The following is a 26,590-nucleotide window of genomic DNA, read 5'->3' as shown; positions in this document are numbered from 1 at the left end:
TTTGGTTTGTCCACTGTTGGACATAGGCCTCCTCCTTCCGGTTCCACTCGCGTCTGTCGCGGGCCAGGCGCGGCATATTCATTTATCATATCTCTTATTTTTTCAGTTATAATATAGTTATTTCTCTTTATCCCTGGTATTGTTGGTAACTTTTCGACACTGGTTTTAATTCGATGTATAATATTATTATATTGTTCTTGGATATTCTTAGATTTTTCAGTGTGTTGAACCGAAAAAATATTCTTAAGTATTTCTTGTTCTAGTGGGTCCAGTCCGCCCTACTTTTATTTTTTGCTGAAATTTTCACTATTGCCCGAACTATACGGTGGTCTGTTGGGTGGGTGGTATTAATTATATCTCTATTTTCGACGGTATGATGATAAAAAATATGATAATAATAAAAAAGTCTATTTCATTAGCGGTTCGAGTATCTGGTGATAACCATGTCCATTTATTTTTGGTGTTTTTCTTGAAATAAGAGTTCACTATAAACAGTTGTTTTTCTAAACAAAAGTCAATAAGTCGTTTGCCTCGCTCGCTTCTCTTACCGTGTCCCCATAAACCCATTACCAACTTTTCATCTGGAGTGGCTCGGCCTATTTGTGCGTTAAAATCTCCAAGCACAATTGTGTATGGCAGAAAATTTACTAGTGCATTATTTAAGCTCTCATAAAAAATATCTATGTTTTCTTGGCTTGACTTCGCTGTGGGGGCATAGACTTGAATTATGTTAATCTTATAATCATTAAAGGACATTTAAAGTTTTGCTACTCTGTCTGATAGAACCTCTAAATCTACAATATTTGATTTCAACTCTTTTTTAACCATAAATCCTACACCATTTCTTCCACTTTTCTTTCCGGTGTATAAAAAGATGTAGTCTTCGTATTCAATAATGTGTGTTCCCTCTTTTCTAATATGTATCAGAGAGGCCAAGAATATCCCACTTTATGTTTTGCAGAGCATGTTCTAATTCCTCTTGACGGCCGTTGCCTACGAGCGACCTTACATTCATTGTACAAATTCGTGTGCCTTGAATATGGCGAGAGTGTTTTTCTATTTTTTGGGTGGAGGGTGGTGGTGCATACCAATACAAAAAAAAATACATGAAAATATTTTTATTTCATCTAAAATCACATTCAACTTACATATAATATGTCAATTCATCAAACACGGAATGTATAACAACAATGTTTTTATTAATTTCAGTATAAAAGTACTCCTCACTTCGGAATCATTTAAATAGATCTCCTCTCAAAATACTGCCAATTCGTAATAAATTCTTTTCTACCTAACTAAAAATAAACCAGAAATGCTTTCAACAATACTTGCTAAAAACTTATAAAACTTTCGCACCGAACATACTAAATTATCACATACATTTCTAATACTATCTAAATATAGGAAAAAAAGGCAAATATACTTAATCTGACAATGCGGGTAGTTTCCGATATTTCAATGGTAACAAACAAACCTCCGAAAAATAACCATTGCCAAAAAATAACAAAATTTGAAATTATTTATCTATGATCTATAATTATCAATAACTAACCTAACCTATAACTACGCGACTAAATGTAAACATTTGGTTCCATACTTTCAGACGGTTCCGTTTTAACAGATACTTGCATGTCGGTCTCTGGCTTTGATCGTTCCAAATTATACATCTGTAACAAAGTGACAATTTGACCTTTGTGAATAATTTTGTATAGTTTGGGTAAATTGGTCGAATCACGGCTCCACATTGCATATTGTGGCGCATTGCTCTTTAACCACAGAAATGAATCATGATCTGTGAAATCAATGAAAGAAGGTACAGATTTTAGGCCTTTTTTCTATGATTCTTTCGGCTTTGCCAGTTTTTTTAAATCCCAGTAGGAACTCAGAAAATAAGATTTACATCATGCTTTTAAGTGTCTTAAAAAACTAATAATATTCGACTTTAGGGTCTTTTCCTAAGATTAGGGTCCTTCAAGAAAAGAGCTTCTTAATAGGCCGGCATCGAACGAGCCCTCTGGCATTGAGTGTCCATGGGCGGCGGTATCACTTAACATCAGATGGGCCTCCTGCCCGTTTGCCCCCTGTTCTATAAAAAAGGAGTCCAAAATTATGCATAGCTTTATATTACTCTCTTCCTTAATATAACTTGTACCCCAAGACAACAAGTCGTTAAGAACTTTAGAAAAAAAAATAGATCTGGAGCCGGGATTCGACAAATTTACCGAAACTAGCGTTCTCTTATCTGTAGACCTTTATAAGGACAGAAATCTTTTCAATATAATTGTCGTAAACTATACAAATTCTATGCGCTGTACAAGTTTTAAGCGTTACTGATACGAATACTTAGCAAAACCAATGTAAGGTTAGTAAATGAGTGATGCGGTGAAGTGATTTTAAGGTAAACTATTTTATGTGTAAATACCGTCAAAAGATTAATAATTTTTCACATATCTGTAGAATGTAGACTATAGTATACTAATATAAAATGGCTTAGTTAATTACATTAACATTTAAAATAGATACAGAAACAAATCTGCACCTGTCTCATCGCATTATAAATACAAGAGGAGTTTCGTGACAAAATACAGTTGCCCCATTTGGGGAATTCATGACAAAATACAAATGCCCCATTCGGGGAGTTTGTGACAAAATACAAATGCCCATATTACAAGACATTAAAATACCTTCATAAACAGCGGAGTGGACAATTGCGCGACACTAGTGGCTTTACTTAGGGAATCTTCATCTGGGTGTAGGTTTACTTCAATGGGGGACACTTTCAGTTTAGGAAACGATTTGTGCTTCTTTGGGCGATCTTCATCTGAATCTGATGGCGGAGGTCGGATCTGAAAGTTTTTTTTAAATTTAATATATTGAATAAAGTGCAAATAAATAAATGAGTCACGTGTCTATTTTAACATAACATTTTAACTAATTTTTATTTATAATTACTAGATTTACCTTCCTGGGACGGCCTGGCCCTCTCCGTTTCGGCGGAACAGGTAACGGTGACGGAGATCTTAACTGAAAATAAAAAAAGTAAGTTCGAATAAATGTTAAGGTTATAGTCGACTCAAGATAATACAGTAAACCTGGAACAAACGCATTCCTCATTTCGTCCTGAGATTTATGGCTTCTCAAGTTTTAAATATCTTAAATTTTTTATTAATTCTTCATTACTTCGAAATAATATTGTTATAGTACCGTCAACAGAAAACAATGCAAAAACATACCCTTCGTTTCCGTACAGGCCGACTACCATCCGCCGACCTGGTAGTCATAGACAATGTTGACTCCGTCTTGCTACCCTCTTCCTTCAACATTCCATTTTTGAAAAAGCCATCTTCCGCCATCTTTAACGCTTCCAGGCACTTATTGCCCTGCAATGCGAATCTTATAATCTTCAATACCTCTATTCTGCATAAGAGTCTTGTGTCGTCGTCCATTTTTTTAAATAATGGCAACAAAGAGTTCATAAACATCTTATCATCATTAAAATGGTCGTCCGGGAGAATGTTGTTCCCATCGTTTTTCATTTCCTGCTTTCTGTCATTGTCTGGCACAGTCTGGTTGCACTTGTCCTGTGTTTCTGGTACGTCTGGTTTGGTTTTGAGATCGAGCGGTTTGTCTATTTCTGTTTTGATGCGAATATCTTCTGGGGCCGGATGTTGCGGTGAATTTGATATTTCCGAGAACGACTCGTATTTATCTTGGGAATATCTTGGTTTTCTGAAAAAAAACGTAAACAAAGACTGAGTTCTAGGCCACAACGCAGGCACTCTCCCTAGTTGTTAGTACTGTTGTGTTCGATAAATTTCGTCATACCTAACCATATTTCTGTCATGAATAGGATAATAATTATTATTATATTGATAATTTATATTTAAACTTTATTAAAACACAAAAAAAAATAATATTAAGTCTATTTTCACCACAGGTTAAATAAAATTTGACAGACAGTCCAAAAGACAGAAAAAAATACTTTTAAATATGAAATTTACCATAAAAAAGACCGTGTGTACTTTTATACGCGTTAGAAGTTATAATTTTTTGGCGTAACAAGATAAAAGTCTCTTCAAAATTGTATTTTTCTTGTTTATTCTCTGTTTGTACAAAAAACAATAGAAAAAACTAAAAAGTTGACTTCAGGGTGTCAGTTTTTTGTGACGATGTGCGCACGCATCGTAAAAACTCTATATATTCTAATCATTTTTCCCTAACGCGAGAAGTATAACTTCAAAAATATAATACGTATAAAAAGGTTTAAAAACATTATTGATTTAATCTTAGAGCAAAAAAAGGAATGGATTAAAAAAATATTTTTTTGATAATTTGAGTATGAATCAAGTTACGCGTGTTAAATGTGCTTGCTATTTTATACAGCTGGGCGATTTGTTTGTGATATTAAGTGTCCTATTTAAGAATTAATAACTTGGCCTGATATTAATAACTTGGCCTCATAGTAATGTTTGATCTACATATTTCTATATTTGATAAAATAAAATTAAACGATATTAAAATAAAATCAAAATTTAAACACGCCTACACGACATATCGAAAACTAAAGTGGAGATGGACATCATATGAGAGAAAAGAAAAAATGGACAGAATCGTAACAGAGTGGTATCCACGAAAGAGAGGCAGGCAGATATGTCGTTGGGATGACGATATGAAAAAGATAATATTAGCCTAATGTATAAAATAAAAATAAAAAATAAAATACGTTTATTTTGGAACATAAGATCTTCTAGGTATCACTTATTCCACGTCAATCAATTCGAACTTGTAGGCATCCCTACTCATCGGCAAAGACAGAGGGTGTAGGCCGAGAGAAAAAGCCGGCGTAAAAAACTCTCGGTACTCTTTTAAAAAAGCAAATCATCAAACAATATTTAAAACAAATATTTATTTATTTATTTATTTATTCATAAGAAGATTCACAGCACAATACAAAAATAGATGAATATATACATAACAACATGGGCCAATTATAAATCTTCACAAATAGTTTAATTTGAATGAATATATATAACAAGAAGGTACCTAGACATTTCAAAAAATTTTAGTGTTAAACAAAACAATAACAATAAACAGAAAAACAGAATTTAATTTGTTGACAATGAAAATGAAGTCAATACACTTCATTCATCCTGGTTAAAATAATTTTGTACCAGAGCTCTCCTTGCTGCCTCCACACTCCAAGCGAACATGTCAATGTCCACCGTTGAGTTATTGAATTTGTTTGCTGCCCTAACCATAAAGTTCCTCCCTCTATAATTTGTGTTTACTCTCGGCACGTGCAATATGTTCATAATTCTAAGTGTTTTGTTATATGTTCGAAGGCTTATTTTACTCACTAGCTCAGTACAATCGACTTCGCCAGTAGCAATTTTCATAAGGTAGATAGTGTCCGCAATATCACGTCGTAATGACAATGGTAACATGTGAAAATGTTTACACCGGGCTCTGTAATCAGGCAGCGAAATTTTGGCCTTAAATTGCAAGTGCTTAAGAAATTTTTTTTGGATATTTTCAATTCTATTATTGTAAAAAGCATACTGAGGGTTCCAAACTTGTGATGCATACTCTAAGTTGCTTCTAACATACGCACAATATAGAATTTTCAATGTCTTTACTTGGGTAAAACTAGATGATGTTCTTAAAATAAAGCCAAGCATTTTGGTCGCTTTCCGTACAATACTATCTACATGTAAATCAAATATTAGCTTATTATCATGCAGAACTCCTAGATCCCTAATAACATCGACAGCCTCTAATGCAGAATTTTTAAGTTTGTATGTTATACTGATTTTATTACTTTTCCTAGTAAATGTCATACAAAAGCATTTCGAGACATTCAAATCCAGCTTGTTTCGAAAACAATAATCCTCAAATCGATTTAAATCTTCCTGGAGTTGTAATGCATCCTGCGTGTTTGTTATTATCTTCATAATTTTCATGTCGTCCGCATATAGTAATATTTTAGAATATTTAAAACATGATAGTATATCGTTCACAAATAGTATAAATAAGAGGGGTCCTAATAAGGAGCCCTGTGGAACACCTGAAGGAATAGACATCCAATTAGATGTATATCCTTGTAAAACGACCGCTTGTGAACGATTGTCAACGTATGACTTGAACCAGCGAAACAGGTCGCCGTGTATACCCATGGATGCCAACTTAGTAAGCAAGATGTCATGATCAATACGGTCAAAACATTTGCTGTAATCTGTGTAGATGACATCGACCTGCGCTCGCCTATCCATGCCACTCGATATGTATTCATTGGCAATAATAAGGTTTGAGACCGTAGATCGATTCCTTAAAAACCCGTGTTGTTCACTGGTGAGCTGAGGCTTTACAGCTGCATACACCTGTTGATATACAATTTTTTCAAAGATCTTGGCAATGAGACATAGTTTAGAAATTGGTCGGTAATTTTCAATATCACATTTATTGCCCTTTTTATGAACAGGAGTAATGAAAGCTGCTTTCCATATGTTAGGTACTAGACCTTTGCGTATGGAGAAATTAAATAAGTGCGAAAGTGGTTTTGACAAATTATCAGCACACTTCTTTAAGAATAGTGGTGGAATAAAATCGGGACCACCCGATTTTGAGAGATCTAGTTTTTTTAGCAATGCCGATATTTTTTTAGGTTGTATTTCGATTGCGGATATATTAGAGTCACTGTTTTGTGCATGTTGTGATGTGGTAGTTACGGTTGTGTATGGATTGTTGAAATTATCATTTCTATACGTAGACTTAAAGTATTTAACAAAAAGATTAGCGATATCTTCACCCTTGCTGGCTGTTTCGCTACAGTAATTCATAGTTTTCGGAAAGGAGTGGTTAAGTTTTTTACTTTTAATGTAAGACCAAAAATGTTTAGGATTAGTTATTATTGAATTTTCAGTTCTGCTAATATATTCATTGAAGCACTGTCTCTCAAGAATCTTGACACGTGACCTGAGAAGCGAAAAAGATTCATAATCCGAGAGGTTCTTGTACTTTTTAAACTTACGATGAAACTTAAATTTTTCCTTGATCATTTTAATTAAAGGTAATGTGTACCATTTAGGGTAATGATACAACTTATAAGTTTTCTTTGGTATATATTTATCTCTTAAGGTGTATAAAATTTCATAAAATGTTGATACAGCATCTTCCAAATCATTCGACGATAAAGTATTCTGCCAATTGTAGTTTCTTAGCTCATTGTTAATTTCTTCATAACTTCCTTTATTATACATGTATTTTACTATTCTGTTATCCTCAATAGTATCGGTAAGTAAAAACTCAGTTAAGATACATAAAGATTTGTGATGTGGGTCTTCAGGTAACAAGGGATCGTCACATGCACTGACTTTCACCGCAATATTAGAGAAAACCAGATCCAATATTCTGCCGTATACATTTCTTACATGATTATATTGGTTAAGATTACCAAGAATCAATGTATCCATTAACTCGATTTGTTGCAATCCGGAGTAGCCCTTCGGTTGGAGGCAAGTGTAATCATCGTCGCTCGTAGACCAGTCAATATGACTGAGATTAAAATCTCCTAAAATTAAAAATTTGTCATGTGGGTTTGAAAAAATTAATTCGTTTAATTTACGCGTAAAGTTACTTAGTTGGTCTAAAAAGGAGTTACCACAATTTTCGGCACAAAGGTATAAGGTACAGATGTGTAGATTTTGAATATTTTTTTGTTTTTTAGCTCCAGACGTAATTGTAATCCAAATGTCTTCAGCAGATGACCTCCATTCTACTCGCTCTCTTACTTTTAAATTGCGATTCACTGCCAGTAGGACCCCTCCGCCCTTGGTCTGTCTAGTTTTATCATAATTTCTGTCACGTCTGAAGACCACGTATCTGTTGTCAAACATTTCGTTATTATAAATACCATCAACTAACCATGTTTCCGTAAAAGAAAGGATATCATATGAGTTTAACAAAATACTACTTAGAAGATTGCTGCACTTGGTACGTAAGCCACGTAGGTTTTGGTAGTATATATTCAAAGAATTGAAATCAAGTTATTGCCAATGCCTATGTAATATGTATATGCAATTTTAAACAATACATACATACACAACACGAAATAATGACGTTGTTCAATACAAATAAAATAAAATAAAAAGAACTGAATACTATACACATTATATATTACATGGAATTTGAGCTGTAACGATGATTTTTCGAAAGTTAAGTTATTTACTACGACTATAAGAGTAGACGATAGCATTTTGATGCAAGTTATATTATTAACAAGCATTGCTACTTTATCTATCGCCAGCTTACCGTCAAAATAATTAAGTCCACATTGAGATAGCAGCCTATTTTCTTTACTGAATCCGTAAAAACATACAACAGTTATACGACTTGTAAATAATTCTTGATGAGATAGTGCAACTGTAAATAATATAAAATAATTCAGGTATGTATCGTATGTGCAAAAACACTTATATGTTTCATATAATATCAATTCGATGTACATTACTGAAAGTCTTAAATCAATATCAAAGTGAGTGAGACAATAATATATCCCGGTAAAATCATGCAAATTATTTAGTACCCTCAGCATGCGATAATAGCTTAATTTCGAAAACAGTGAGGCACAGCAGGATATGAGCCTTATGATTATAGCAGCAGAGTTGTATTTAGCAATCGTATTACTTGTGACAAACCGGTCAACCCAGAGCGAACAATAGAGAGGTCTGGTAACAATAATGTGTAAATGTAAAAAAATAATGGTAACAATAATAAAGCGTAATGATAATAATATAAAAAACTGAGCTGGATAAAATACCGTGCGAGAACAAAGTCACATTTCTCCTTTCGTTATTTTCTGAAGATCCTTGTCTGACTTTATTACACAAACTGGTGACGAGTCACTTCTTCGTGCTTGAATCTTGCAGTGCTTGACCCAAACATACCGCCAGCCCATTTCCTTGGCTAACTGCTTTGTCTTATTTAAAAGAACTTTGTTCCGGGTGGTCAGGTGATCGTTAGCAAATATTTTTGCGGAGCCTCTAAGTCCTAACAGGTTGGCAGATAGGGCGCTCTCCCTGTTAAAAGATCTCACAGCTGTCACGAAGTTCTCCTTAACATACCTGCTGTTGAAACACGCAACAATCGGCTTTGGGTGATTATAGTCTCTTGATGGTGTGCGGGCTATAAAGTTTAACTGCTGTTTCGTCACAGCAAAATTAACTTTGGATCCTATGCTTACTATTAAATCCAGCAGGTTTTCATTCGCGGTCTGTGGTATTCCCTTTAACTCAACGTTGTTCATTCTATTCCATTGCTCTGCCGCATCCCTTTCACATTCTAAGACATCAACTCTGCTTTGTAAACCATTAATAAGTTCTTTGGTTTTTTCTACTTCCAGAAGCCTATCCTCCATATTTTGTAGTCGTAACCCAAAGTCTTTAATTATTGTGCTAGCTTCGACTACTGAGGATTTCAGCTCAGAGAACTCATCTCTCATTAACTTTATCTGGCCTACAAGTTCTTCAAAGGCTGTCATTCTGGAGGACAGGGTTCTTATCTCTTCTAAGATCTTACTGGAAGGTTCATGCGTTGGAGAAAGTGTCGGTGTATTCACTTGTAGACATAGTCCCCCTGATTTACACTTAGGGCAACGCCAAGTAGATTTTCTGTCACCAAGTTTTCGATATCCTCCCTCTGTAATTCCTATACAATTGTAGTGGAACGTCTGTTTACATAATGAGCAAACTGCCCCATCAAGGAGGCCTTCATTGCATTCCCCACATTTCGTCATAGCTGTCCTGTTGTATTTGTTATTAAAGACAACGTCCAGAATAAAGCTCACAAATACACTCACAAAAAAAAAAACACTAAAATTTAATAATATCCAAGTATTACTTTTAACGTAGGTTAATAACAGTTCCTTATAGATAATTAATTTCGCGATACGATTTTTTGTACACAAGGATACGTCCTATGCGTAAGGCGTTCCGCAGTAAACTTGATCAAATATATCAAATTAATTAGAGGCAGCCTGCCCAGCACTAGTCCCAGGCCCTTTTATCAACTAGATAATCAATAACTTTATAGTAAGCCTTTTTACACAGCTTTTCTTTAATACATTTCTTAAATTTATTAAAAGGCAGAGATAAAAGAGCCTCTGGGATTTTATTAAAGAAGAGTATCCCTTTCCCCAAAAAAGAATTACTAACTTTACATAGTCTAGTACGGGGAAATTGCAGCCTGCGTTTGTTCCGAGTATTGACATTGTGCGTATGTTCTAATCTAGTATATTTATCACTATTTTTGTATACAAACATAATATTTTCATAAATATATTGCGAGGGAAAGGTAAGTATATTAATTTCCTTGAATTTATCTCTGAGAGATTCCCTACATTTTAAATTATAGATTGCACGAATAGCCCTCTTCTGCAGAATGAAAACAGATTCGACATCAGCAGCGTGACCCCATAACAATAAGCCATAAGTCATTAAGCTATGAAAGTAACTAAAATAAACAAGTTTAGCTGTATCGACATCAGTCAGTGAGCGAATTTTTTTAACCGCGTAAGCTGCAGAACTAAGTCTCTTCGCCAATCCGTTGATATGAGGGGACCACTGAAGTTTTGAATCCAAGGTGATCCCAAGAAATACAGTTGTATCATCCAGATTCAATTCCTCATTATTTATAATTGGTCTAGTACCCATAACCCTCGCATTTCTTGCACAAAATTTAATGCATTTCGTTTTTTTAGCATTAAGCAGAAGGTTATTCATACTAAACCAATGGACAATCGAAGAGAGAGCGTTGTTCACATCGTCAAAATTGGTTATTTGTCTTTTGATTTTAAAAATCAAGGACGTATCATCTGCAAACAAAACTATCTGATGTTTTTTCTCTACCATGAAAGGTAGATCATTTATATAAACAAGAAAGAGGAGAGGGCCAAGAATTGAGCCCTGTGGTACCCCCATATCAACTGCCGACCCAGAGGACCTCTTACCATTCACTTCGACCTTCTGAGTTCTACCATGTAAGTACGAAGTCAGAAGATTCAGTGCGGTATTCTTGATGCCATAGTGGCGGAGTTTCCCGATTAAGGTCTCGTGTTGGACACAATCAAATGCTTTGGATAAGTCGCAGAAAACACCCAAGGCGTCATGCGACTCCTCCCAAGCCTTAACTATATATCTATATAACTCAACGCCGGCATCGGCTGTCGAGCGACCCTTGGTAAAACCGAACTGATTATTGTGTAATAATTTGTTTGCGTTAAAATGACTTACAAGTTGATTTAATATAGTTTTTTCAAAGATTTTACTACAGGTAGGTAGTACGGAAATAGGTCTAAAGTTACTGGGGTCGGACATATTACCTGCTTTAAATAAAGGAATTACTTTACTATGTTTCATAAGATCGGGAAACTCCCCACTTTCGATACAATTGTTGAAAATTATAGCTAGATGGGGGGCAATTATATCAATTATGCTACTAATTATTTTTACAGAAATACCCCAAAGATCGGTAGTGTTCTTAATATCAATAGTTCTAAATATTCTAACTATATCGTCGGCACCAATGGGTCGGAATGTAAAACTGACCTTGCACTCGTTTACATTATCTTTGAGCAGCGATTCAGCGAGAGCGGGAGACGATTTGAGAGACTTGGTAGTCGAAATTGGAATGTCAGAAAAGTACTTATCAAAACAGTCGCTATCTCTTCGTTAGATTTGATTATAGTGTTACCGACACATAGTTCGATGTCACGATTGCGATCTTTGACTCTTCCAGTTTCACTATCAATTATCTTCCAAGTCATTTTAGTTTTATTTGTACTATTTTCAATCTTGTTTTTTATATATAAGGACTTGGCCGCGTAACAAACTTTTTTAAATAATTTAGAATAATTTCTAACATAGAGAGTAAATTCTTCATTATGATTGTATGACTTTTCAGCGTAAAGGTCAAACAACCGTTGTCTACTTTTATAAATTCCCGCTGTCGCCCAATCACTGAACGATTTACACTGCGAATCAGAGACTTTCTTTGGGGTAAAGATGGTTTTGAACTCCTTATTTATACAATCACTTAGATTGTTGTATTGTGTATCAACGGTAGTACCTACCGGTAATAGAGGTAGGTGTTTACCTATATTATGTCTAAATCTCACCATTCGCTTTTTATTTACTGGAACAAACACACTGCTCTTTTTTACTTGTTTCACCACTTTACATTTTAGCGCCACTAACTGTCCACAGTGATCTGAGCTAAGATTTGTTGTAATTGAGGTTTGCATTGCCTCTGCATCTGTAAATACATTATCTATACATGTAGCAGTGGAACTTGTAATTCTAGTGGGCTCGAGAAACAAGTTTACAAGATTGTAAGATTTTAATAAAATATTGAATTTTTTACTAATGGAGGTATTTTCTAATAAATTTATATTGAAGTCACCACATACAATAATATACTTATTGTTCTTAAAACTAACTTTACACAATATTTCCTCCAACTTTTCTTCAAAAAAATCGTAGGATGCACTTGGTGGTCTGTAAACACTTAAAATAATGCAATTCTCAAGTTCTACACAGGCTACCTCCAAAGAGTGTTCAACAGATAGACGCACGATGTCATTACGCTCTTTATACTTCAAATTTTTATTAACAATAATCAAAGAGCCCCCATGAATCGCCGACAATCTGCAAAACGAACTTGCAACTTGGTGCTGATCAAAGTTAAAGATGATTTGGCATTTTTTAAGCCAATGTTCGGTAATGCATAGGACATCAATTTTACCTGATTTTAAAAATAACTCTAATTCTAACTCTTTGCCCAACATACCTTGCATGTTTTGATGCATCAAGTTTAAACAATTGTTGTTAGTAGTATTACATGTTTGTGTTGAGCCGAGTTGTAAAAAATTATTGCTAGAGGTCGCCTCTATTGTCACACTATCTAATTTAAATTATTATTAATACATGAAGTGTTACTACAAGTATCACTACATCCTTTTAAGAAACTAAACTGCTCAATAGAAGCAGTTGTCTGAAAAGCTAAATGTTTAGCTTTAGTTGTAAATAAAAAGTAAGATAGCATATTAGCTATCTGTTGTAAATAATAATTAGGTAGGTGGAACCTATCCTTTGTCAATAAATAGTTATATTTAAATATACAATTTAAGTCAATTAAATTAGGTAGTGTACCTAAGTCACAATTTAATTGTATATTATTAGTTGTTAAACTATTGTGCAATAGCATGTTCAACTTATGTCTAATTTTATTTTCCCTAGGTGCATCTTTGATGTAAGGAAATGTAAACAAGATAATATTCTTTACATTAAGTGATTTTAATTTATCAATATATGACAACAGTTCATTTTGTCCTACATTTCCCGTTTCCCATTATATTAGACCCGCTATCTTTTTCATATCGTCATCCCAACTACTTATCTGCCTGACGATTTTAAAAATAAAGATTTATAAACCACTTATATGGAAATTGTTTATAAATCACTCGTTGTTACTCAGAACTGTTAAGCGAAATTGACAATTATCACAGAATAAAATCAAAACTTTTGTTTCACGTAAATTTATCAATAAAGCTTTTTATAAATTTGACGATTATTGTCTTTGGGATTGATTTGCACCAGTTCAAACAATTTGTATGACTCAAAACTTGGTGATTGAAAAAAGTGCCGGAGTTTCTTGCCAGTTTTTGCCCGCTCTACGCCCTAGACTTGCTAACTGGAAGTAAATTTAAATTTAGAATCAATTTAACATATTTTCTAATGACGTTCACAAGTGTACTTGGTTACCTATATGAATAAAGTTAGTTTGAGTTAGGCATCCTTTATTGGAAAATTTTGAGAAAATCTTTATCAAAGGACAAGTTGTAAATAAATAAATAACCATTTGCAGATTTTTTATATATATGCAGACTAAACGGAAATACAGTTTTTATTATATCTGTTTAAATTCAACTCCTTTTCAGCCATTGTATTTATTTTATTTATTTATTTATCAAATTACTCCAGCCTTAACAGGTGACCCTAAATTGACAAGAGTGAAAAATAAGTAATATTATACTTTACAGACGAAACAAAAAAATACAAACATATGAAATCAAATAATAAAAAATAAAAGAAATTAACTAACTACTATACTAACAAATAATAGAACTTTTGCCAGCTCACTCAACGGACAATGAAAAAGGTCCGTTAACCTATGTATTTCGTTAAGAAAATTAATGCACCGAATCGTATGTTAGTCCTAGTGGGCACATGAAGATAACAGCCGACGACGTTGCTTTCTGCCGTACCCCCATCAGTCACATTAAAATTTGGATACAATCAAAATAAAAAATCATTTATTCATATAGGTAACATAATGTACACTTATGAACGTCAAAAAAAAGAAATATATTATTAAATTAATCTAATTTTACATTTACTACCAGTTCTCAAATAAAGGGCGTAAAACGGAAGAGAAGAACTGGCAATAAACTCTCCGCCACTGTTTTTAATCGGCAAGTTTTTTTTACACAATGTTTGTTGCTTGTGGCTGCAACCATTACACCATGTTCCATATAACATAATAAAAGACCTATTTGTAAATTGTAGTATATAGCTTGATACAGAAATTGAAATATATCTTAAAGCCTTTAAAACTATAATTTAATAATGACTAAGTGTGGCGTGACTCACGACGTATCTCCGTTATAAGGATGTAGATGGGTCAATTCGATGTCATAAATTAATTTAACGATAGTTTTGACACTCAAGACTATATTGGGCTGATGGTGTTTTAGATAACCTATATAAGAAAACCTCTCTTATATATATTACTAGACAGATTCAATATTTTAAGTAACTTGTAGTTTATTTAACTAATACATACTATATTTATCTTTCAATTTAACAATCATTTAGCCACTGAAGTTCTGAACGAAATTAAAATTTAACAATCTTGGTAACAATTTGCTAAATAAAATCAAAATTTGATTGTATTAAATACGATAAGAAATCTATTTCATCACAATAATTTATTTGCAAGAATTTGGTATAAAAATGTTATGGTGACACATCTGGCTCGTACATTCTGCCACACATAATGGCGTGCAAATTTGTCTTCAAAGGTAAAATAAAAGTTATAATTACATTATGAGTCATATCGTTATAGTCAATTCTTATATTATTTTATCACATTATTGAAACATATTATTGCGTTATCCAATTCCTGAAAGTAGAGTAGTGGTATGTCGATTTAAACTAGTAGAAAGAGATTTTAATGTTTTTGGTAAATTATTATAAACCTATATTCTTAAATTGCAGTCATGTATCAGCGCCATCTCACTTACTTGTTCTGCAAAGCTCGTAGTAGAAATGACATTTGTCTATGGTATTGGAAACGTCGGCTTCCGGGCGCACATTGTTCCGGCGGAGGGCATTTCCCTTGTCGATACGCTTTCGTATATGAATCGCGGATCGATCGCCATCTTTTTTGCACTTCTTTACCTGAAAACAATCGTGCAAAATTAACAAAACACAAGAAAAATAATTAAGATAAAACAATGCCAAGAAATTGGAAAAGGACTGATTTTGAGAAATAATTGCCGACATGTCATAAAAATCGTTAGTTGGCTGCAAGGACCGACCAGAGAAATGTTTGGCCATCGAGGGTCATGGACCTAATATAAGGGGTTTTAACGATATCAGCCCTCTCTATAAACGTTGATAGTGTACTAGGCAGGTGACATAAGTCGATATAACGTAATACTGTTTTGTGTAAATAAAAGGGTGCAACATGGTATTAGTGATAGATTTAATAATAATAATAAACATTAATCTTGGTCTATGGCCGCATGAAAAGTTTATAAATTCACGTAAAAACCGTTAACTTTGATTTTAATTAGACAAAAACTAATGTGATTCATACCCCATAAAAGCGATTCTTTTTAAACATTTAATTGTATTTTTTATCATTACCAATAAAGAAATACGAAATATTCCTAATTTATACTTTTTAGTGCATTTTAGAGTCGATCAAGTCACGATACCGTACTGTTTCAGCCCAAGAATGTAATAATCAATTTAATTTTGGACAAGATTGTAAGCGGCTCTAAGGTAGGCGGCCTTAGTCCCGGTACTATCCGGCTTTGTAGGAACTACTCAGAGGTTTTAGTGGGTATTGCTAACCCAGTCTCTGATTAACAGAGATTCTGGTCCGTGTCCCACATACTCCTGTATCTTTTGGGTGCAGGTGCCAAAAGCATCCACCTCGGATATAAAAAAGCGTCTAACCTTTTTTTGAAAATATAAATTACAGTACATTACAGTTTTTGACCTTACCGCTAAGCATCAAGGTATAAAAATATATTTGTATTGAAATTTTACTCGTGTGTTATAAATACATAAGATATAATTTATATCATATCATTTTATTTGTATTCTTTTATCTTGTTTCTTATGTCGTGTAACTGTTAATAGATGCAAAAAAAATAATCTATACTAATATTATAAAGAGGAAAGGTTTGATTTTTTGTTTGTTTGTATGAATTGAATAGGCTCCGAAACTACTTGGCAGATTTGAAAAATTCTTTCACTGTTGGAAAGCTACATCATTCCTGAGTGACATAGGCTATATTTCATTTTCAAAAAAAATAGGCATCCTTACTAAAATTACGATAACATTAACATTTGTTTATTATTTGATACAATTCTAACAGATGGCGCTGAGTTAAAGGTAGTTTCGTTTAGGTCCGTGTCGTGGTACCAACGTTTCACATAAGTTCTCCTACGGTTTCCCTTGATTAATTTACTACTATGTAATATAACAAAAACCTTAGCCACAGCAACGCTTGGCCGAGTCTGCTAGTCGTATATAAACGTGTAAACTGTAAAGGCACAATGGAACTCCGGTAACGCGCAAAGCCCTGTGGCCATGGAAGTGTCTATGGGCAGTATCACTTAACATCAGGTAAGCCCCAGATTTATCCCGGTAACAGACATGAATATTCTTTAAGAGTTTTTTAGATTCGATAAAAATACTAATGTAGTACATATATCAGTAAAATCACTTAATTTAATGAAAATGATACAATTTATAAACACTAGAGAAATATTTGGTATATTTCTTCTTCATGAGAGATTAGGACAAAATTTCAATACCTAAGTAACTTGAAAATTGAGGCTAAAAAAATTGAGGCTATATATTATGTTATATGGGAAATTTAATAAAGTCTTATTAATAATATAGACATATATTCGTGGCCACATTAAGGGTTATCTCTCATGGTATATTAACGAATAAAATTAAAAAAAGATGCAACTCATCAACATAATGTATATATAATATTTAGATTTTAATAAAGTCAAGTCAACAAACAAAGTTATAATATTCCTCAACAGTTTATTAAGCCAACAAAAAACCAAATAAGAATATTAAAAATATAATAACTTAAAGTAAACAGGAAAATAATTGTAGATCCTATGTTAAAAGCATAAAGTTTTAATTGTGATATTATATTATCTTCGAATGCGAAATGCGTAGTACGTATTGTATTAAAATTGATTTAACAGTTTCAACGTCAATTTATTAGTTTCATTAAACGGCAATGGACTTATAATAAATGTGAAAAATAATTATTAATAACAATAAGTTTTCGGTCATTAACTATATTTATATTAAAACAAAGAACACAACATGCACACAGTATAAATTCAAAGCTTATTCACGGTGTTAATTTCATTACAATTGTTATTCGATAATCCCGTACAAATGTCCTTGAAACAAGTACTGGTTGTCTTGTTTAAAACATGCCGTGTAAAAAATACCTACCCATTAGCGAGAGGCGACCTCAAATTCTCACTCTGCTGGTTTTATCACAAATATGTATAATACAATTTATTAATAACAATTTACATTTAACTACATAAATTATAATGAGCAAAAACTTTATGGTAGCTTGGCGTTGTTGTCAAATTCTCTTATTTTCAACACAGAAACTCGTTTCATTCGCAAAAAAAACTTTTATTGTTGAAACAATAGATAATAATTATACTTATTATGATAATAAGTATAATTCAGATAATAAATTCAAACTTATTCGAAATCCTTAAAACGAAGCAAACAGACTAAACAGTAAACACGTCCTAAAATAATTTGTAATAAACGAAAACGTAATGAGGTCAAATACAATCTTTGTTTTAAAATGCGAACGTGAACGATAAAATTCAAATACTAATTGATTTTAAAATGAAACAAAATTAAAAATGCATCACTCAAACCACAGAGAAAATAGTTTATGAGTTTTTTGAAAATAGAACACTAAACACCACAGATTTTATTTGTGGCCTACAATTGCACTAAAATATATAACAAATAACGATATTTTATACTCTACGTAACTAACAAGCGACTCGAGGCGCGGTTGACGCGCGAATGAGAGGCTTCACATTTCCCCTATAGCGCGCATTTCTAGGTATTAAATACTGAGTTATTAATAGATATTATACTGGCTCTAGAAGAAATGTTATTACTTCATTGAATTAATTTAATAGCTATTTCATTTGTCTTTTAATATTGATTAATAAATAAACAACCTAGAAGTTAACACGCTAAAAGTAGAGAAGGAAATCTATACTTAAACAATTTGAGTTGCGTTGTAAACGTTTTTTAATCGATGTGTTTTAAGTTTTATATTTCACAAAGTACTCTACACATATAATAAAAAAGCATATACATAGTATACTTATAGGTATATTATTTATTTATATACGTGATTATATTATATTAGGACGCATGACGAAATAGCTTTAATATCAAAGTTTCGCCATTCACAAAAGAAATATGTTATTATATTGTACAGTTTTTCTAAGAGATTGTTCTAGAAACGAGATTATTTTACGATATTTATTTAGTTTCTTCTGTAATTTAAAGCACTAGAATAAATTAGAATATATAATTATTTTAAAATAACTTCAATTAGATTATAACACTGAAAAAGTGGTTTGGAGTTGCAGGTGTCACTGGCCACTATAAAACAGATGCTGATCATAACCCATACAGATACAAAAATTTTCATCTCTACCAGGATTAATTCAAACTGTTTATCACCTGCATACATACTGATAATGTATACTGTATTCCATAATGTATAAATTATGAGATCTAGTATAAAATGTAGAATATAAAAATAATTTCGTCTAATTGTAGTTTTTATGTGTTTACGGTGTGATGGAAAGAGACAGAAGAGTATTTAAAACTATCTAGTAGACGACCAATCTAGTTTTGAGATTTTCAAGCGTGATTTGACTTATTGCGTTCTGTTTCCGATTTTTCTCAGTTGTCTCAGTCTATTTCGTTATTTTAATGAGGTAAGGAAGACACACGATCACACTAACCAAGAAAGTTTTAAAAAAGTATTAATCTTGGGAAAAAAGTAGAATCCATTATACCAATGCAAGCTCCGTAGAATTTTACCACAGTTTAATTAACAATGAAATGAAAACAATAGTTGACCGTTAGTTTAGTAACATGAGTATGTACAGTAAATGAGAGGGATGACTATATTTTTCTGTACGCTGACGCTGCAAGTAGTCGAGTTACAGTGAAAAAAGAATTAATGCGAAAAGAATATAAGCTTAGTGAATATAACGAGTTATACCACCAAATACTTATAATTTTTAAACTTCGAATTCTGGTATTGAGAGTGTACAAGAGTGTCAAGCATTTAACACACACAATAATCTTTTACATAGATAAAAATAAAATCGATTCCCGCCGGTTAGATGTCTACAGACAAAAGCGTTGTTTTCTCATAACAATTTTGCTTGTGTAGGATTAAAACAAATATAACTAACAACATTTTAATTTGTATTTCACCAAGCTTTCAGAAAAAATCTTCTCTTAATCTTAATTAGCAAATGAAGCGTATTGTCTGGCTTCAATGACTCTGTGGTAATAGAGTGAAAGCATATTTTGTCGTTTTATAATCTGTATCTAATTATTATTATTTTTTTTACTAAAAATCCTTTGAACACAAGCTAGAAACTTGATACCTATAAATAATTAATCACTGGCGAAGAGGAACTTATAACATATTCAGTCTGTAAGTGTTAAGTGTACTCATTTTAATTAAGTTAATCTATAACGCTCACGTCAGATACGGTACTAATAACGTATAATGCACGTGTCTCCTGCACCCGCCATATTACCCTAATCACTGATATTAATCCATAACTTACATAACGAATGGTCATTGGTCAATCGCCAATCGGCGGTTGGTATGGGCTCGAGGACACCTCCAGTACCTATCAGTTCGAGGAACAAGAATTAGGAAGTCAGGTTTAAGAGAAACAATCGCAAATATGCTTGAAACGTACCTATGTAATGACTCATTCGACTTGAGTATATTTAATTAGAGTGGCAACCCAGGTGCAAGTTATAAAAAAGTAAGTAAGTAAGTCATAATCATTCCAAAAACTTAAGTTTAACACTTAAGTTTTTGGATTTGTTTAATGATAAGAGAACGAAGACTTTATTGCTTCTTTAAATTATTTGGCTAATCATTAAAAATCAAAATAAAATGAACTATGGAAATACCAATACTATGAATACCCAAATATCTTATCGGTCGTGAGTGACGAATTGATTACCGAATATCCGCAAGATTTAAATCAAGTTTTGTAGACCGGCTTCGTGAAAAAAATATTTACAACACAACAATCAATTGACTCGGCACTTGCAGCCCTTATTACGAGATTGTCCAATCAATAAAGTTTTATACGGACTATAGACAATATTGTATAGGTTTTACATATTAATAATGAATATGTATTATATAGTACGTACATATGAATACATGAGCGTTGTAGTAAGGAATGGGATACCGCTTACCAAATTCATAGCTATAACCACAAACTGCCATAACATTGTTTTTTCATCAAAGAAAAATAATTTAATTGAGAGTTAAAATAATTTAATAAATTAATGGAGTATATTAACCAATAAATTATATTTTGAATTGTAATCCACTTTAATAGTTACTACCACTCTATAATATAAGGTCAGTTACCTTGGTTTTAGTAAAAAAGGCCTAACCAGTTTTGTTTTTAGAGTATGATCAATTAAATTAAAATGTATGTAAAACGACGCCATTTTGTCATCACAAGTTTGCACGTCGCTTCTAATTCATGCACATGACGCGAAGCGGATTGACGCGCGGATATCAATCCTCTACAGTCTATACCTACACTATAAATTCGAGAAAAATAAATATGCATTGTTTATATTTGAAAATATTTGTGTAAATACAAAGTTATTAAGATTTTTAATATTAGTTAGCGTGAGCGTAAGCAATAGTTTTTTTATGTAAGTTTAAATAATTAGCACGCACGAACATAAATTTTAAAAGCCACATTTTAGATCTAAGTCATTTAAGATCCTTATTAACAAAAAATACTTATTATAATAAAAATCTTAAATTTTATCTTTAGATAAGATATATTTTGATACCATAAAATATAATATTAATCGTATTATGGTAAAACGTCTAATTCAAATTGAAACAGCACTATCATTGAATTACTTACAAGGCCGCAACACCTCCATAAAGCAACTTCAAGTTTTAACGAAGTTCATACGAACAATTTATACAATGCTCGTTTTCGTTGTACTACCATTAAAATATAATAAATATAAATAATCAATGGTTGTTGAACACTTAAACTCATGATATCGGGACGGTGCGGCCCCTTGCGATTGAGTCACGAATGCCGCATATACACCAATACATTATAACTCATGTAAAATAGACCGTATTATTTCAATGTTTGAAATACATTGCTGCGCGCGTTCTCAAAGTATTCTTCGTAAATGCTTAAAACCTGCAATGGTTGGTTATAATTGTTATACATATTTTGCTTGAGGCCGTACATTGCTTGACATGACTTTAGTAGTTTTTTGTTAAGAATTCATAGTGATATGAAAATAGCGACTTATGTTGCTAAGCTATTGGTTTTCATTGTTCAAAACACTACAGATATTATTATTCGTAAATTACAGTACATAAACGCTTGTCTGATTTTTTTGTTCATTCGGTCAGTTACGCAACACCTAACAAGAATTTAAAGTTCATGCTCGTTCTCAGTATTTTTTAATTATATAAACAATGAGACAAATTTTGTAGCGTTTATTAAATAGATACTGAGAATATCTAAAAAAATCCGCATTTGTTAAGACCTACATCTAATAAGATGTTACGTCACGTACTTACTTAAAAGTATTGTGCAATTTTTAGGTATTCAAAAATTATGTACAAGTAAACAAAACTGGCCGCTTGTAAATTAACAGTGTTACATAATAGGTAACATACCTAAGTTGGCAAGAAAACATGGTAATCAAAATATCAAAGATAACAAAGATTTGCATATTTCAGAGTCAGGCATTCTTCGTTTAGCATTAAAAAGTAAAAACTGACAATTACAAATTCCAATTTCAAATTAAATACAAGATCACGTCAAGAGAAGGCTAAAAAGTAAAAACGAAACAAAAAATATGACGCAAGAACAGATTAGCTACTTTGGAGAAATCAGTGGAAACCGCGAAATCTGATTCATATTTCAAATTCTATTTTCAAAATTTACTTCACACTACAAAACAAATTTAATATTTTTTAGTTTATTATTAAAACGTCGCCTCTAGATACTGACATTTGTTAAAAAAGAATTATGTCCATAATTAATTTTGAACGACTTCAATACTATTTTTTAGGAATTTATTTAAGTATATAAAATTTAAATTATTACTTAAAAATATTATACCTTCCATGATTAAAAAAATATTAGGCGATTATAAATAGCAATTTTAAAACGAATTGTGTAAAAAAACCCATATGAACATTCACCTACTCGAGCCCACGCACGTAGGTATATTGCAATCTTTTAATAACCTAACAGGTAATTCATGTGAATTCATTTTAATTTATTTTATTGCTACGCCATTTTCATACGCGCCTTTGTATAAGGATAAAATTGAATTTCCTTTTTCATCCGTACAGAAAATCTAAATTAATAATCAGAGGATGCGTAATAATAATCGTTTCCATCTGACTTTTAATTTAACGCTACAAAAATTAATGAACAAATAATTAGTTTAATAAAAGTGATAAACTAGTCAAATTACTGCAAGATGACGCCCTACCGCAAGATAGCGACCATATTGTTATGTATGTTACTTATCGCCCGATAAACAACTTATGGGCTGTCAGTACAAAAATAGGTGCAGCAAAAATTACGCAAGCAATATTTAGAATTTATACAACAAAATGGCTGCCCTTAAAAAATTCATAAAGTGCAAACACTCCGGTTTACACGTTAATTCGAACCTACGTTTCGAAAGCATTGAACAAAGAGCACGCAGCGCGAACGCGACAATTGCAAGCCGACCGGTTGATGTAGACGTGTATAGCCGCACGCGCTTCCAACTAACGCATACATACTCAAATCCACTAGATAGCACATACCGGCCGCTAGCTTCTCAATCTCCGGCAGCGTAGACCAACCCGGCACGACACTGTCGCAAACTTCCTCCCAGCACCGCAATTTTTCAGATCTATCCCCATAGTTCGAGTGATTCGTGTCGAATAGACAAGGCCGTTTCTGAACTTCAGAAACGATAGAGCAACTTTTTATGCCCCCATCCCCGTCCTTCGTCCGGACCATTTTTAGAAAAAATATTAATTTTAAATTTCGAACTCGTTTGATTTAGTTGCGTCAGTCGCGATGTGTATTGCACGCGATGCGAGCGTCCAAATGCCCGCGTGAAACTGGCGGCCGCCTTGAGAACCAACAACGTCGAGTCGCAACACGGCGCAACGGGCAAAATGGCTGCTTTGTATGCCTTATTATAGGTTTTTAAACTATCATTGTTATTTAAAACTAATAACTAATTACCAAAATGCAAACACACTTTAATTACGTAATTTTTTTTAATCAAAAACATCATAATTAATAGGAAACATTCAATAATTAGGAATACATTGTTATCGACTCCCATTGAGTCATTCATTACATGCGTGTAAGTACATATAGTAATAACTTTGATTTAGTTAAAAACTGGTAATTTGTTTGATAAGATTATATAACAGTCTAGTCAAGGTATGAATTGTCATAAAATCTAAACGATACCTCTGTTATAATATTACTTAGTAAGATATTTAATTTATATATGTACCTATTCGTAATTATTAAAAAACATTAAGATGGCTATTGTAATATTAAAATAATAAAGTAAGCATGGATTTGTTATATTGTCGTCGACATTTTGTCGAACATTCAACGTAAAAATAAGGCAATTACGCACTAACAATATCTTTGTTTCACAAGCTTGATATAAATGCAATATTAATAACCTTATAATATTACGTCATATTATACTCATGGGAGGCTTTTACCCGCTGGGTGTTAGACAAAATAATTTTATTTATTTCTTGAAATAAGAATTTCTTGTAACGTATTTTTTATATCCCTCTCCCCCGCGATCCTCTTTCAGATCGAACCTTCATTAGAGTTCAAGGAATAAGTTCAAGTTTGGGCTTAGCAACATAGTTGGCGATTCGTTTTTTTATTTAAACAAATTAAAAATGATTTAATATACAGCTTTGGCTGTAAAGGTTCTTACGAAATTAACAAGTAACAAAAAGAGTCAGTGATAAGGCAGATGTGATTATAGTTTAAGCGGTGATAAATATTTACAGTTTAATAATTGTTAATATTAGTTTTATATTTATGTGCCTGAAACCTATTCTAGGACAGTCTAGTTAAGTTGAATTTAAATTACGTCAAACTGTAACTGTATATTTTGTGGATCCTTGGGTCTAAGATTGATAGATCCAGAAGATATTGGTGATATTAGTTGTTTATACTATGTATTTGCGTGTTGTTCTCACGAGTATGTAAGTGCGTGCTCCTATTTCACCATGCCTCCTGCTGATAGAGGACAAATCTTTGTTTTTAATGTATTTTATTATTCAAGATGTCGTATGGAATATGGTGTAATGGTTGCAGCTCCTTATAAACATTGAGTAAAAAAAATTGGGGATTAAAAAGAGTGGCGGAGAGTTTATTGCCAGTTCTTCTCTTCCGTTCTACGCCCTTGATTTGAGAACTGGCAGTAAATTTTAAATTAGATTCATTTAATATTTCTTTTTTTTGACGTTCATAAGTGTACATTATGTTACCTATATGAATAAATGAATTTTGACTTGAATTGATAAACCACTCCTTATATGTAAATTTTATTCATTTATACAATAAAAAAAAAATTCAAAGATCTCGTTAAACGTAAATTAATCAATAAAGATTTCTAAATTTGACGATTATTATTTAAATGATCATAATCCTTGGGATTGATTTGCTCCAGTTCAAACAATTCGTGGCGGAGAGTTTCTTGCCAGTTCTTGCCCGCTCTACGCGAACTGGTAGTAAAGTAAATTTAGAATCGATTTAACATCTTTTCTATTGACGTTTATTAGTGTATTTGTTTATCTACGTGAATAAAGATTTAGAAGAAGTTTATATTCAGAAACGAGGACTTTTGTTCGCTAATTACATAGGTAAATGGACAACCAGTACGAGGGTCTGGTTTCCGAATGGAATGGCCCAGTGGGAAGAATAGAGGACACGAGAAACCTGGGAAAATGCAACAGAAGGCATAGGCCGGATTTAGAGGTCTGGAGGCTTCGGAGCAACAAAGGGTTGGAGAAAATTATTTTCAATTTTTTGAGTCGAGTTTTAAGATTAATAATTTATTGTGAATACATAAAAAATAAATCTCTTAGTATTTAACAAACAAAACAATAATATAACAAACAAACATTTATGAAAAGAAAAATTGTTTACGGAATTAAAAACATTTTGTTTTTTAAAGGTGTGGGGCTCGGGGCTAGCCCCAGTTGCCGTCTCCTAAATCCGGACCTGGGCATAGCGGAGAAGGATTGGTAAATGGTGGCGATGAGGGACAAGTGGAAGAATTTCGAGGAGGCCTTCACTCCGCCGCTGGTCGAGTTATGTAGTACTTCATTACATGTAACAATTTTTATTTTTATTTATGAAAAGTAAAGATTATATTTAAAAGTCCACGATAAAGACAAATACGGTACAATTTTTAAACAATTATTATTATTTTGATAATAATACCTACTCTACTTTTGGGATATTAAAACGTTGCATAGACAATTCAAGACCATAAAACTAATTAACTTGCTCCGTCAATCGTAAAGTAGAAGAATAAATCAGTGGCGCTACCACCCTTTTAGGTCTGGGCTTCAGATTTCTTTCTGTTTCATGATAATTTATCAATCTCATAGATAAGTAGGTGATCAGCCTCCTATGCCGACATTTTTAGGTCTAGGCAAGCCGTTAAATACACACATAGAAAAAAAGTCCATTGGTGCTCAGCCGGGGATCGAACCTACGACCTCTGGGGCGAGAGTAGCACGCTGAAGCCTAGGCCAACAGTTCTGCTTTATTTCATTAAATATTATATAATAAATCCTTTGAAAATCAACTTGACATCACAGAGAACTTATAAA

The 26,590-nt window shown here is 32.7% G+C and overlaps 1 protein-coding gene across 2 annotated transcripts; it reads right to left on the bottom strand.

Moving 5' to 3' along the window:
* Window positions 1-1,103: 1,103 nt before the first annotated feature.
* LOC111002998 lies at window positions 1,104-23,836 on the bottom strand. Of its 2 annotated transcripts, none has more exons than XM_045629435.1 (6): window positions 23,522-23,836; window positions 15,356-15,512; window positions 3,234-3,729; window positions 2,962-3,024; window positions 2,685-2,846; window positions 1,104-1,667 (listed from the first exon to the last, which is right to left on the bottom strand). In XM_045629435.1, exons 1-6 carry the CDS (start codon window positions 23,718-23,720, stop codon window positions 1,572-1,574), a joined length of 1,173 nt encoding a protein of 390 aa, XP_045485391.1. In that variant the 5' UTR covers window positions 23,721-23,836; the 3' UTR covers window positions 1,104-1,571. The 2 variants fall into 2 exon arrangements, with proteins under 2 accessions (XP_045485391.1, XP_045485392.1); XM_045629436.1 differs by lacking the exon at window positions 23,522-23,836 and adding an exon at window positions 17,836-18,446.
* Between the last annotated feature and the right edge of the window lie 2,754 nt (window positions 23,837-26,590).

Source organism: Pieris rapae, chromosome 9, assembly GCF_905147795.1.
Source record: "Pieris rapae chromosome 9, ilPieRapa1.1, whole genome shotgun sequence".
NCBI lineage: Eukaryota > Metazoa > Arthropoda > Insecta > Lepidoptera > Pieridae > Pieris > Pieris rapae.
The sequence above is the reverse complement of the archived record's forward strand: the minus strand, read 5'-3'. Positions and strand labels throughout refer to the sequence as shown.